Below are 15,609 nucleotides of genomic sequence, written 5' to 3' on the forward strand. Positions count from 1 at the left end.
TAGAAGAATTAACCTTTGAATATGCGCAGGTCTTGTTTACTTCCGGTGGTTGGTTTCGGTCTGGTTTCCGCCCCATAGAGGGCAGCAGCGACACTCCATCTGGTATCACAACTGACCCGCGCAACTCGCATGAGACCAGGTAGGCCTCAACCTTATTTTTATATTATTTTGCATTACAACCATATTATAAAGTGGGCAAACTATGCATGGACCACCTTACTTGCATGCAACATAGAAAAACGCGTGCAACTTGCATAGTTTTAAAGTTGTATTAAACATTGCTTGTCTTGCATCGGTTGTCGGTGCGTTAGCGCTAGGCTAAGAAGGTTACCAACATTAGCCACGTAGCGATAACTTGAATCGAAGACTGCAGTAATATGTTTACTTTTCATATACCTATAAAGGTAAGGGTAGTAAAGCTTAAATTACTTAATGGTTTATAGATATTTTTAAACCAGGTACAATGGGTCTGTATATATCCATATCTGCTAGCCTAGCTAACCTGCTAATGTAGCCTGTTTGGCTCAGACACAGTGCCGCCATCATATATCGATTTGAAAGTTGTAAGCGGTGTTGTAAGCTCTAGCGTTACTTCAGCTTGTTTTACTGTCTGTTTTTGATAGTAAACTAATAAAGGAAACACACATCTGACACAATGAGTTTCGACGTGAAGAAACTGAAAGTCAACGAACTGAAAAAGGAGCTCCAGCGCCGCGGCCTGGACAGCAAAGGCCTGAAGGCTGATCTGGTGGAGAGGCTAAAAGCCGCTCTTCAGGCCTCCGAGCCGGGGGAGCAGGAAGAGAACTTCGGCCAGGCGTACCAGGACAACGAAGATGGAGAGGATGTCCCAGAGCAACAAGGTAAGCCCCATGCATGCTGTTTATTTAAAAATAAATGTTCTGTTCCATCAGACTTTGATTAAAGATTAGATTGAACTTTTTTATTGAAAAGTACAGTTACCAAGGCAACGAAATGCATTTTAGAATTTCGCCAGAAGTGCATGAAAGTAAAGTGCAGTGTTATGCACGATTTGAGAAAATATATAACAATAACAAGAAGAAGAAAAAACAGATGTCTCAATTACGATATAGGAGCGATAAGAAAAAAAAAGTTGAATTATTCTCATTTATTATTAAAAACATTTGTATTAAGTCTATAGAATACGTTTTTTACGCCTTTAACAGATATAGTTATTATGCAATTTGAATAGTCCATGCTTACGTATTGTCCTTTTCAATAAAATGTGGATTAATGGTGCAGCACTATTATGCCCAGATCATTATATTAATTAAACGGTCATATGTGAAGTAGATGAATATGCACTTTCCATGTAAGTGCTTTATTTTTCTGTTCTTATGAGCTTGAGAGGTAATGATTTTGAATGTTCATTTTTAATGCAGATGAAGAGGGAGCTGAGGACTCTGGTGATGTCGACGATGGCGGGGATGATGATGGGGATGATGATGATGTTGAAGGTGAAGTCGACAGTGAAGGGGCCGCCGATGTTGTAGCAGACGCCAAAGGGGCCGCCGATGTTGTAGCAGACGCCAAAGGGGCCGCCGATGTTGTAGCAGACGCCAAAGAGGATGACGATGTTGTAGCAGACGCCAAAGGGGCCGCTGATGTTGTAGCAGACGCCAAAGAGGATGGCGATGTTGTAGCAGACGCCGAAGAGGATGGCGATGTTGTAGCAGACGCCGAAGAGGATGGCGATGTTGTAACAGACGCCGAAGAGGATGGCGATGTTGTAGCAGACGCCAAAGGGGATGGCGAGGTTGTCGCAGACGCCGAAGGAGACAGTGATGGGGATGTTGAAGGTGAAGCTGGGGCCCCCCAAGAAGAAGATGAGGGTCGGGATTCAGGTGGTTACTACGAAGATGAAGAGGCAGAAGGCGAGCCTTTTGAAAGCCAGCCGACTTCAGACTCCTGTCACAGCATGCCTGACTTCACAGCAGATGTCGAGTTACACAAATCCGACGCGGTGCCTGAGGAAGAAGCCGAGCCAGAGGAGAAAGTGGAGAACAAACCAGGTGATTTTCCATCACCTATATCACCTACATAATAATGAATGCTGTGTTGTAATGTAATTTTGCCTTCGTTATGGGCAAGAACTGATATGGAATATGAAAGGGGATGACTCAAAATGTCGTATTTCAATGGAATGCTGTAGCTCCTTTATTAATAGTTTGGGGTGTTTATAATATCATATTTTGGATGGCACTGACCACATTAAAAGATAGTTAGCATAAGTGTTGTTATTATTTAGTTCGGCCTAAGTTACAGGTACCAGGGAAACAGAATATAAGCAAAGATAAGCAAATCTTTAAAACATCTCCAAATATGGTTTATTGCAAAGCTGTTATCTTGACTAATATTAGTTGTACATTTGTAATACTGACTCTAGCTCACTGTTCATGTATTATTTCAGAAGTCAAAGTGGAAGTGAAGATGGAAGATGAACCAGAGGCTGCTGGGAACACAGAGCAGGAAAGTCAGAGGACAGAACATCAGGACGGAGCCGTTCAGGGAGAGCAAATCAAAGTGGAATCTGATAAAGCCGGAAACAACAGCCGCAAGAGACCGCACGAGGAGAGCCGGGGCTACAACTACTACGAGCATCGCGAGGAAAAGAGGTATGCTCACACCAACACTATGTTATTAAACCAGCAGTTGACTGTTGTGGGTGGGAATGTTGTGGTTGAAAGTGTCCGTTAACATCATACTCTCCTGATATTGTACAGATCTCGCACACCCCAGCCCCCTGCTGAAGACGAAGAGGAGAATATAGACGACACTCTGGTTACAATTGATACGTGTGAGTAAGAGGATAATGCACATCTCTGCACAGGCAATGATAACTTTTGAGAAATGTAGTCAAGGCCATTCAGTATGTAATGTTCCATATAATAGTAATATTTGCATTAACCCAAGATCTGCAGTGCTGCTTGTCATGAGTTGGAATGTTATAGCACACTATTGAGAGTTGATCACCCAAAAAGTAGCTTTTTAAATATATTTTTCTCTATAAAAAATGATCTTAAATCAAAACTCACCTTCTCCTGGCTACTTATAATGGGTTTTTTATTATTATTTTAGGTGGGTTGTTTTTTAATGATTTATATATTACTTTTTTTCTCAAAAGCTCTAAAACAACAGCTGCAGACATTTCACAATGATTTTTCAAAGTTGGTATATACCAAACACTGAGGAGTCTCCTGAAAAATGTATTATGAGGAGGCACTGATTTGATCATACAAGTACTTTTTGCTGTAACAAATGTAGGGTTGCAAAATTCCGGGAATTTTCAAAGATGGAAACTTTCCATGGGAATAAACTGGGAATTTTCTAAATTGAAGGTTGGCTCTTCATAGGGAACTTAAATATAGTTGGGGAAAGTATATTTTAGCATAATCTTGACTAAAACAAACAGATGCCATTCAAGTACACTTGAATATCCATGCCATAGCACACTGCTTACTGCATGGCTATTGAGACCACACCCCCTACATGCGCTGTGCATTCCTCCATCACATGCACAGACGAGTAATATTTAACTCAACATTCCTGTTTTCGTTCTTCAATGAAACAAATAATTGTTCAATAAAATACTTAAAAAAAAAAAAAAAAAAAAAAAAAAGATCTTTTGAAATGTCATGTTTTTTGTTTAATTTTGCATCGAATATTTCCAAAATTCCCCAGCTTAACTTCCCATGGAAACTTTCCGGAAATTCTCCGCCCCTTTGCAACCCTAAACAAATGACAAATTATCTGCTTTCTTAAAACCTTTTCAGACAATGTCGCTGAATGTTTTGCACGCATGTGTTGGATCTGTAATAACAGACCATCAAAATGTGTTCCGCTCTTTTCAGACAACTGTGACCTGCATTTCAAAGTGTCCAGAGACCGCTACAGTGGTTACCCTCTGACCATCGAAGGCTTTGCTTACCTGTGGGCCGGAGCCCGAGCCTCACACGGCATCACCAAGGGCCGCGTGTGTTATGAGATGAAGGTACTACATTAAAGGTTTTTTAACTCTAAACAAGTGTGCTTACAACCATCAGATGGCGCTGTTCACGTTTCATCAGGTGACCCTGGTTCTTGACCATATGTGACCACACGATAAATACATTTTTGAAGCCTGTAAAGGGAAAATGACAGCTCTCACTCGCCACTCTGCTGTTCCGTAGCGCAGCTCCCCCTCCCTCCGGCTGAAATTATGAATGTAAGGCGTATAGTAATCATAGATAACACGGCAGGGTCCGTTACAGTTTGTTTTCATCTGATTTCAATTAAACAAAGTCTTGGCTTTCAGAATATTAAACTTGTTTCGGCAAATTCAGATGATAAATACAACTTTGAAGCTTGTAACGGCATATTTACAAGCGGAGAACGGAGTAACTTGGCGTCACAGCAGGCATAACAACAGCCGGTGTTTCTCGTGAGTGTTTTCTCCGGGAAACAAACACAATACACACAAACGCAAAATGACACACACACACACACATACATACACACACACTCGCGAGCTTCCCCCAGACCAGTAATCCAAACTAAAATATCTTCCCTCCGTAGTATTTTGATCATTTGCTCCGCTAATAATCAATCAGATCGATGGATTCCAGAGAAGAGGAAACTTTGAAGGCCTTTTTCTCAAAATGATGACTCGGTGACAGTCATTATATAATGTGACATATTTTGCTTAATATTTGGAGTACAAAAACAATCTTGATATCATTAGAAAGCTAGGAATGTCCTCTTTCCAACAGTGTATACAACTCAAAATGTGTCTTCGGGTCAATGTGACTTCGATAGAGCAGGTCACATATGTATTCATTACTTCTGAAACATCAGATGAACAGCTCTTTTGTTTATAACAGTATGTTGACAATATAGAGTTTAAAAGCTCTATACTGCCTAACCTTAAGCCAATCAATGTTATTTAATGTAATTTAGGAGATTTTACAACCAAAACCGTCATTATTCATCAACTCACTACAAATGTGATGACTTGTTGCTGTTCTATATTTCCAGACAGTCCTCTCTAGGTATTTTAACCTGATCCATGTTCCGCTCTTTAGATCAATGAGGAGATTCCTGTAAAGCACCTGCCCAGCAGCGAGCCGGACCCCCACGTGGTCAGAATCGGATGGTCCCTCAACCACTGCAGCACTCAGCTCGGTAAGACGAGGAGGAACTGCCCAAACACTCAAAAGTAGGCTTGACATATCGTGACATGAATATAAACTAAATATTTTATTCCTGATTTTGAAGGTGAGGAGCCCTTTTCATTCGGATACGGAGGAACAGGGAAGAAGTCTGCAGACTGTAAGTTTGAAGACTTTGGCGAGAAGTTTGGGGAAAACGACGTCATCGGCTGTTACATTGTAAGTAATGATCTTATTTTAATGAAAACATAAAAGAAGAAGCATAAAGCACTTTTTGAGTTAATTTAGGCCTAAACTAATTTACAAGCACTTACTATGGTATGATCTTGCTTGGAGTGAACATATCTGCGCAAAAATCATAATCTCGATTATTTGGGTCAATAATTGTAATTGCGATTATTAAATGGGATTATTCATTGACTTTGAAAACATCCATTTATTGTACTTTAAAACAAATACAAATAATAATTTGAACTTTTTAACTGTATAATTATAAGTTCAGGGTAATCAACTGAAAAACCAATACAAAATAAAATAAAATAAATTATACATTCATGTCTACATTTAAATAAATAATATCAAAATAATAAATACCAATAAACAAGATCAACAAACATGTTGCAGTGCACTGTCACAACCTGAAAACTCCTTAACATATAGCCAATATTTTGGTAAAACATATTCAACATATTCCACTCAGTTAAACATTAAAGGCTGGCCCACCGTCATGGTCCAGAAGTAACAGGAAATAAATGTTGAACTACAATTTAAGACCAAATAAAAATGTTTTGGCCACCATGGCAAATGCTGGTAGGGCTGCTCATGTCATCTCTTAAAGATTTTTTGCTAGAAACACCAGCCTGTTTACATGGTCTGGTTTCAGAGATGAGCGCAGGCAGGTGACAATATTGCCACCTGTACTGAAGACTAGGGCTGCTCGATTATGGCAAAAATCATAATCTCGATTATTTGGGTCAATAATTGATATCACGATTATTAAAAACGATTATCCATTTACTTTGAAAACATCCATTTATTGAAAATATGCTTGAACAGTATGTTTATAACAGTTGATTACCCTGAACTTGAAGTATAATTCAACTGAAAAAAAAAAAAGTAATAATAATAAAAAAACAATCGTTTTATTTCGATTACGTTGTTTTCGTAATTGTTGCAAGCCATAATCGTAATCGCGATTTAAAATACGATTAATTGAGCAGCCCTTTCTTGATGGGTACTTATTTGATTTTATTATGCTATTCAAGACTCTACTCTTATCGATGTGTTTTTCGCTGCTGTGGGACAGATGAGGGATTTCTGATTATTTTGCTTTTTCAGGACTTTGACAGTGCTGATGAGGTGGAGATGAGCTATTCCAAGAACGGAGTCTCCCTAGGAGTGGCTTTCCGGACTACAAAGGAGGCGCTGGAAGGTCGCGCCCTGTTTCCTCACGTCCTCGTGAAGAACTGTGCTGTGGAGTTCAACTTCGGACAGAAGGCCGAGCCGTACTTCCCCCCGCCGAGCGGATACACCTACATCCACGAGCTCAGCCTGGAGGATAAGATCAGGGGCACCAAGGGGCCCGCCAGCAAGTCTGAGTGCGAGGTATAGCACCTTTTTTTTATCTTACACAGTATACACAAAAAACTGACAATAACAATTGACAAATCGTGTGTGTTTGTGTGAATTGTCAAGGATACATCATTAGTTTATTAGTTGTAATATCCAACTGCGGGGTCATTAGTTTTGTTTTGTATACCTCACACATTTTCCCCCATCTATTCTATAAAGCATGAACTTGATTTCTCATCATGGTTATTTTTTCTATTTCATATTTTCATTGACAAGATCCTTCCATTTACAGTTTATCAAGTTATCATCTTAAAACCAATTTGATTCTTCTTCTTTACTGTTCTGGTGTTTTCGATTAGTTGGATAACTGTTTTTTCTAGAGAGAAATATTTGACAGTTCTTTTATGTACACACTCAAAGCTTTGCATTACCAAAGTATATGATATGGTTTACCTGTTCCTAGGCCTGTCACGATAATTAATTTTGTTGAACGATACATTTTCCCGGAAATGATTGCGATAAACGATAATATTGTCGGCACCGTTGTAAGACCATTTTAGACCACTGACATAATCATAATAATTCAAGTACATCCTTTCAAACAGAGCTTTTTTATTGAACATTCAACATTGCAAATGAAATGTGAAATAATATTCAAATATATAAATTACATATATAATAAATAAACAAATACATTAAATTGTAAAAAAATTATTAAATCACACACAACCAAAACAATCAATTAAATAGACTCAGGCTGGAAAACAGCTCTCTCTCTATATATATATATATTTATATATATTATATATATATATATATATATATATATATATATATATCTATATTATATTATATATATATTATTTATATTATTTATATTATATATTTATATTATATATATTTATATTTATATATATATATCTATTTATTTATTCTCTATATTCTATTTTATTTATCTATATCTATTTCTTTATCTATCTCTATATATATCTATCTATCTCTCTCTTTCTTTCTCTCTCTCCTCCCCCCTCCCTCTTTCTTATATCTCTCTCTATCTATCTTCCTCTATCTATCTATCTCTCTCTCTCTCTATCTCTCTCTCTCTATATCTTTAGGGCTGTCAGTTGATTTAAATATTTAATCGCATGATTGTCCATATTATCGCAAATTAATCGCACATTTTGTATCTGTTCTAAATGTACCTTAGAGGGATATTTTTCAAGTTTTTAATACTCTTATCAACATATGAGTGGACAAATATGCTTTATATGTTTGTTTAATATCATTTGAACAATGACAAATATTCTCATGAATATTAAACACAACAACCTCTGAACATTACAAATATTCGCCTCAATTCAACCTAGAACCTCTCATAAAATACAAAGTGTGTGTGTGTGTGTGTGTGTGTGTGTGTGTGTGTGTGTGTGTGTGTGTGTGTGTGTGTGTGTGTGTGTGGTGTGTGTGTGTGTGGTGTGTGTGTGTGTGTGTGTGTGTGTGGTGTGTGTGTGTGTGTGTGTGTGTGTGTGTGTGTGTGTGTGTGTGTGTGTGTGTGTGTGTGTGTGTGTGTGTGGTGTGTGTGTGTGTGTGTGTGTGTGTGTGTGTGTGTGTGTGTGTGTGTGTGTGTGTGTGTGTGTGTGTGTGTGTGTGTGTGTGTGTGTGTGTGTGTGTGTGTGTGTGTTCGATCATGTAGCGCGTACTATCCGTGCTGACTTTTCGTACAATGTCCCACTGTCTGGCTACCTGCATAAAGTCAAGTGCTCGGCGCAGTTGTCGGCGAAATGTCCTTGAAACAGCTCCTTATATCCATTAGCGCAGCTAGCTAGCACCAGATGCTAACAACAACAACAACAACACGTAAGGTGTGCCTCGCTCGCGCGAGTCGCGCCACACATACACACTCCCTCCCGGTCCTGCCGGTGAGCGTGGAAGTGTGGTCTGCCACAAGCGGGCAGCAGGAGCGGGGCTGTCAGCATCAGCTTGTAGATGGTGTTTTAAAACTCGATGCGCTCTGAAACTACGGGGCGGGGCGTTATTAACGCGTTAACTTGACAGCCCTAATATATATATAAATAAATAAATATGAGCACACATTGTCTCACAAGCACAAAAAACCTCAACAGGCCATATCCAAATCTGTATTTCAAAGATTTTGAGCAAGGAACACCAACATGTTTGCATTGTCGGGCAAATGCATCTTTGATTGCAAACTGTCGGGAAGGTGGGGTCTCTCCATCTCCAGCTGCCGTGTTTGCTCCCAGCTGGGAACACGGAATGGGGTGGTTGTGTTTCAGGTGCAGTTTAAGGTTGGTCGTATTGCTAGCTTTTGTTGCTACCTTTTTAAAACAAATGCGTCACACCGCCCGGCTCATTCAAGTCCGTAGGTTCGCCTCGTTGATTTGGCTTAAATCCAAAATATTCCCACACCGGAGACGGAGTTAGGTTTTGCAACCACTTCCATTTAACTTCAAATTCCCCTCGAGTAAGTCACACGTTGTCCCCTGCTTGTCTCTATATTATTCATTTGGCTGCTACACTGCTGCACGCGGAGTGTCCTGACCTGGCTGTGTGTGAGCCCCTCACAGCGCGCCGGGCCGATTATTTTGTATTGATTCTCAAGAGGATTTGTTCAAATGGAGTAAAGCATGATGTTCTTTGTTTCAGATCTTGATGATGGTCGGCCTGCCCGCCTGCGGAAAGACCACCTGGGCCACAAAGTTTGCACAGACTAACCCTGAGAAGAAGTACAACATCCTGGGCACAAATGCCATCATGGACAAGATGAAGGTCGGTTGAGAGACCCCCCCCTCAAACTACACAAACATTCACACGGTTTTCCAGTCCATTGTATTAACTGAGCGTTTGCTGTGCAGGTGATGGGTCTGCGCCGGCAGAAGAACTACTCGGGCCGCTGGGACGTTCTGATCCAGCAGGCCACGCAGTGCCTGAACAGGCTGATCGAGATCGCCGCCCGCAAGAGACGCAACTACATCCTGGATCAGGTACTGCCCTCCCACCCACACTCTGCTCTGATAGTCGCCACAGTCAGTCTATGTGCCCTGATGATCACTCTCTCTAATGGTCTATTTATTTATCTTTCAGGGGGGCTGTGTGTATTATAGAGTAGAAGATCACCCTCTTGTCACTTGCTTGTCATGTATTGTAAAGGAAAAATGATGAATGGCTCTCATAAGTGGCAGAATACTCCATGTTTTTCATCCCTCAGTATATGCTATCTCTTGTCATAATACAGTATTGTTTGTGTTGTGAATTTCAACAATGTACAAGTAAACCATGACTATGTAAAGATGTTGAGAAACAAGTAAGCTCTGACTGGTGAGTAAGAAAAACACCTTCCGTTGCTAATTTAATAAGACAGGCTTTGTTTAAAAGCTATTTTGAAGTGAGATACATGGAACTGTTGAGTGTGTTTTTTAATAAATTGACCTTGAAGGTAAGTAATGACTAACCATTTTCAGATTTTTAGACGCTTGTGTTCTGCTAATGTGACAAAGGTAGGTGGGTCTCATGGCGGACATTCTTTTATCTGAGGACAATGTGAGTACAAGCAGGTAGGTTTTATTTGTGTGTTGTTGTTCACTGGGACTAGAGAACGTATGAAGATCAGGTAAGTGCGGGTAAGTGTGGGGGACCCTTTAGAAAAGCAAGGTTTGGACATGCGCTACTGTAGATAAGGGTTGGACTCTCCGTGCTAAAACCTTTGCTTTTTTCTATTTTTAGAAAGAGAAATCTTCCTGTGAAATGTAAGAATTGTCAGACGTTTGTCGATGTTATGAAAGAAGTATTTGGCATTACTTATACTGTATTTTTCTTATGTTCTAATATTGTTATGATATCAAGTAGTCAAGTCGTTTTGACATTACTAAAGAATTGCTTTTCTGAAACACTAAAATGCTAAATGTTGTAGGTCATGTAGTGTGGACTTTCTGATGGTGAGTGTTGGAACCAGCCGTTACTGGTGAGGGAGGCAGTGAGTGGATAACTGCTAGTGTTAGCAAAGTGTCTTTTTGATGGACTTGATGCTGACTTTACTCTAGCGCGATGTTGTACGAAAGGTGTTTTAAAGTCTGAATCTAACCTTTGCCTAATTAAGGGTTGTTTAAACACGCTGTTCCCAACTGCACATGTGAAACACCTGAGGATTTGTTAAAAGGTTTCATTCCACTTTCATTTCTTTGTAGACCTTCTACCAGTCAGTACATGTGTCAGTGAGCAGTTTTTACAGTAGGCTCTACAAGATATAGTGATTTTAAAGTGAGGCCAAATTACTGTAGAGATGGAACCAAAATAGAATCATAAATCATTTTATGCATATATTGCGTTTTATTCAACGTATTTGTTCCCAGTTATCATATTCCCCAGTAATGGCCAGTATTGCATGAAAATATATAGTATTCATAGTTTTCACAATGTGACCAGTAAAAAATCTTCTAATATCTCGCCATTTATGGCAAATATAAGTTTAACATCTAAATTGCATGTTTTGTTTTAGCTTTAGCCATATTTGTTCCTCTTTAATCAAGTGATATACGGAGAATTTGAACCAGTATTCTGGTTCTGAACCTGAATTACTGAACAATGTTGATTTGTAATCTTTACACACTGCAAGTGCATGGCTCATTTATTTAAATTGAGGTAGTGGGCAAAACGCTTACACTTACATGAGTAGTTGCTTATCATATAATACAGTAATAACTCTTAAACATAGTTACAAGAAGAACATTTTCACTGCGCAAAGGCATTATTAAGTAAGCACTTGAATATCCATTTGAATATTAATTTTGTATGATTGATCTGAAACTTGTATGTCTGTTGTTGCGTAACTTGAGCTAATGAACGGTACAGTCAGGATATTGTGGGGTCCCTCTTTGTGTCAGTATGTCCTCTTCCCCCAGAAGCCACTGTGTTGCTGTTTGGCTGAGTGTGAGGTAAGTCTGTGGAGTGACGAGAGGCCATTAGAACTTTGAGTAAAAAGCGTAGACTTGACATCCAAGCCAAACCTCTCTCACTTCATTATTGCAGGGTTCCAGCTTCCTTCCAGTGGAAAGCCAGTACAAGTAAAAAATAACAAACAAGCTTCTACTTCTTTCTTGTCACCATTGCTAGACAAATGTATATGGATCAGCAAGGAGACGAAAAATGCGTCCTTTTGAAGGTTTTCAACGCAAGGCTATTGTAATTTGTCCCACGGACGAGGATTTAAAAGAACGAACATTAAAGCAAACCAATGAGCAGGGGAAGGATGTGCCCGATCATGCTGTTTTAGAAATGAAAGGTAGGAACGCTGTGGAAACAACAAAACAAAAACACCAGATCTACTTTTTTTACTTTTCTATGTGTTGTCTCTAAAATCAAACTTGGAAGATGACCCTCCCTCCCTTCCTCCCTTCCTCCCTCCCCCTTCCCCTCCAATCATAGCCTTTGGCCAGATATCAGACCTTGGACATTTTATTTATTAACAGTCCACATGAATTTGATTCTTCCTTATTTTTGCCACCCGCTTACTACTGACGCACTGCAAACTGAGCCGCAGGCCTCGTAAAGGTCATGTAATAGCTAAACGCTAACATTGCACAATGTGCTTCCCCGAAAAACGACATTTCCAAATAGCAAACTTACAAGCAGTCACGTGCTGGAGTTGTTGGAAGTTCATTTGTAACGGCATTACATCAGCTGTCCTTGGTTTGCAGTGCTGTTTCCTCTTTACCTACCTTCTAGTGTTCCTTTTTGTCCCTCCTCCCCACCTCTACTGAGCTCCTCCCTCTCCTTCGTCTGCTTCATCAAATGTGTCCTCCATCTTCCCCCGGAGGTCATGTTAGTCCCCTTTACCCCCCACCCCCCCGCCATCTGCTGTCATCTACCTGCTCTGAATTTCTCTATGAGTCCTGCTGCCTCTGTTCGGTCCTAATTATTTTTCGTTTTGTCTTCCGGTGGTGTGGCTGCTCTGGTCTTCACTACAACCCTCCCCCTCTCTCTCTCTCTCTCTCTCTCTCTCTCTCTCTCTCTCTCTCTCTCTCCTCCTGGCCTCTCCATCCGTCCCTGTGCCGGATGGACTGACTCTCTCTCCTCCTGTGGTCACCTCTGTCACCCCCCCACAAGCCAACTTCACTGTCCCCGAGGCTTGCGACTTCCTGGAGGATGTGACGTTCGCTGAGTTGCAGCGTGAGGAGGCAGAAACTCTGCTGAAGCAGTACAACGAGGAGGGCCGCAAGGCCGGCCCGCCCCCTGACAAACGCTTCGACAACAGGCCGGGCGGGTTCCGGGGCCGCGGCGCTGCCGGGGGCGGGAGCTTCCAGCGGTACGACAACCGCGAAGCGTCCCGCGGTGGCTACCAGAACCGCAGCGGGGACGGAGGCAGCGGATACAGAGGTGAGCCGAGCGGTATGTTTATGTCCATGAAGCTGCAGTCTGAACGCTATGATTTGAGTTCATTGATACACAAGAGGTTAAAGCGTGAAAAGAGAGTGGTGCAGGGATTATGATGCATTTCCGCTGGGATATTTACTGATGTATTTAATGTCGTAGAACAAAACGTGAAAATCCCTTCAGCTTGTGTTAACATCAGATGTTTTTTCGGGAATCTAACAGTAAACCAGTTAAAAAGCCGTTGACTTGGAGACCAGGGAACAGAAAGTGGTCAAATGCTGACTCATTTCTGGGTTTTAGGACTCATTCCTGTACCACTCTGTACAAGACTTTGAAGGATGGATTTTTTTGTATTTTACACTAAGAGATGTATATTCCTATAATAACAGCATTTTTGTGTTTTTGCAGGCAACACTCGTGGCAGCTATAACCAGAACCGTTGGGGAAACCGCGACTCCGGCTCTGATGCACGTAGCAGCTACAACCGCAGCCAGCCTGCAACAGGAAGCTACAACCGCCCCGCTCCGTACAACAAGGGAGCATACAGCCAGGTAGCTAACGTGAAATGTTATCTATTTGATCTAAACAACAATTTACACTTAACATTATATTAATGTATTCTCCTAAATCTAACTCTCTTTAACCTCCAGGGCTACAGCCAGAGCTACAATCAAGGGTACAATCAGGGCAGCTACAACCAGAGTTACTATGGCAACTACAGTCAGTACCCAGGATACAGCCAGAGCTACAGCCAGACACCCACCACTGCACAGACATACAATCACCACCAGCAGCCACCACAGGCGGCGCCGGCACAGCAGCAGCAGCAGCAGCCGCCGCCAGCGCAGCAGCCCCAGCAGCAGCAACAGACGCAGAGCTACAACCAGCAGTACCAGCAGGTAGGCACCAACACCACCCGCTACACTGTCTGTAGTCGAGGAGATGGGATACTCGAACAACTGTTGGCTCGATACCCATTTTATAGTAACACAAAGAGTAGGGCTGCACAATTGGACTATGGACTAGTGCAATATTCAAATTGCAGTAAGCAGAATCATTGATAACAAATATTGATTATTCCAGGCCCACAAAACCGCATTCTACACACTTAATAAAACACTGTACACATCCACTTTTACACAATCACCCTGTTATCATTTTAATATATTTTCAATCATAATGTAAAAATGTTTTAATTCCCTCTAATATCCGCATCATATCGCAATAAAAATTGGTTTAGGTAGTATAAAATAATGTCATGCCTTCATTGACCGCAGCTGTGGGCTCACAATTGATCAGTATGAGCCGGGGACTCAGTTTATGGTAACACATTCTAAATAGTTATGGCAGTACAATACAGCACACCTTTCCATTTTCTATCCTGTATTTGTTAAATATACATGTTAAAAAAAGATTATACTACACCTCAAAAGCTTGCATTTTGGTGTATCAAGGTTAGCCCTGCATGCTAATCACAGGATACTGGGTTTGGTTAGAAGACATACATCTGAGGATTATACAACTAACCTTGTGAACCCAAAGGGAGGTGCAGACTATAGGAACACAGGGTCAGTTTGGGGTCAAATAAAATAAAAAAGCAGAAAGTAAACATGCTCTGAATACTGTTTCTATTCCTCCCTGCAGTATGCTCAGCAGTGGCAGCAGTATTACCAGAACCAGAACCAGTGGAACCAGTATTACAGCCAGTACGGAGGCTACCCTGGACAGGGCAGCCAGGGCTCCTCCGGCTCCCAGTAGCTCCACCCTGCATCTGTCCTGCATCCACCCGCGTCCTAAACACTCTGACCTCTGCAGCTAAATGGATTTTGTACAGTCCCGCAAATCGAGTCCCCAAACATCTGTCTTCATTCCACCAATCAGTGTACACCTAAAACTGTATGCAGTTTGATGTCTTTTTTTACTGAATGAAGTCTTACTCTACGCAGTGACCGTGAGTTGGTAGATGATAGGTATCCAAACATTTAATGAATGTTATCTATTATGCATTTAATGTGGACGTCCACATTTTCCAACAGATCAGAGAGGTAATTGTATATTTCTAGGATGCATCGTGTGGCAGGAAAAATACAGCAAGGCCTAAATAATTTCGCTTGTTTTGAGAAAGCTTAACAAAGAACAAAAATGCATGCTTTTTACCTTCACCACCCCTTCCCTCCGTCTCGCTCTATCTTTTTTCAGTTTCCGAGCTGGCACATTTGTATTTATCCCGATAAAATCCAAATATTTTTTATAGGTGTGATACTGTAGTATTTAATCCAGTCTTTGATTGGGAAGAATATTTTGCCACTCTTGAGTAGTTGTTTGTGCAGTTTTCTTTTTTTTACCCCTTTGTGATTGCTGTCCAGTAGTTTAAATCCAGTTGTGATTTTTTTTCTACCTGAAAATCTGATAATGACCAGTTACCCGAGCTGTCTTCTTGTCTTTATACAATAAAATGCCATTGTATACGCCTGGAGGTGTCATT

General features: G+C 40.8%; 1 protein-coding gene across 2 annotated transcripts; it reads left to right on the forward strand.

Moving 5' to 3' along the window:
* Nucleotides 1–33: 33 nt before the first annotated feature.
* Nucleotides 34–15,595, forward strand: hnrnpul1 (heterogeneous nuclear ribonucleoprotein U-like 1). Of its 2 annotated transcripts, none has more exons than XM_034115903.1 (16): nucleotides 34–139; nucleotides 624–860; nucleotides 1,401–2,030; nucleotides 2,429–2,633; nucleotides 2,742–2,815; nucleotides 3,870–4,009; nucleotides 5,079–5,178; nucleotides 5,272–5,384; nucleotides 6,504–6,770; nucleotides 9,402–9,524; nucleotides 9,611–9,739; nucleotides 11,865–12,033; nucleotides 12,858–13,139; nucleotides 13,533–13,675; nucleotides 13,775–14,023; nucleotides 14,769–15,595. In XM_034115903.1, the coding sequence occupies exons 2-16, from the start codon at nucleotides 656–658 to the stop codon at nucleotides 14,880–14,882; spliced, it is 2,943 nt and encodes a 980-aa protein (XP_033971794.1). In that variant the 5' UTR covers nucleotides 34–139; nucleotides 624–655; the 3' UTR covers nucleotides 14,883–15,595. The 2 variants fall into 2 exon arrangements, with proteins under 2 accessions (XP_033971794.1, XP_033971795.1); XM_034115904.1 differs by having other exon boundaries at nucleotides 12,858–13,127.
* The last annotated feature ends 14 nt before the right edge of the window (nucleotides 15,596–15,609 follow it).

This window comes from Trematomus bernacchii, unplaced genomic scaffold, assembly GCF_902827165.1.
Source record: "Trematomus bernacchii unplaced genomic scaffold, fTreBer1.1, whole genome shotgun sequence".
Taxonomy (NCBI): domain Eukaryota; kingdom Metazoa; phylum Chordata; class Actinopteri; order Perciformes; family Nototheniidae; genus Trematomus; species Trematomus bernacchii.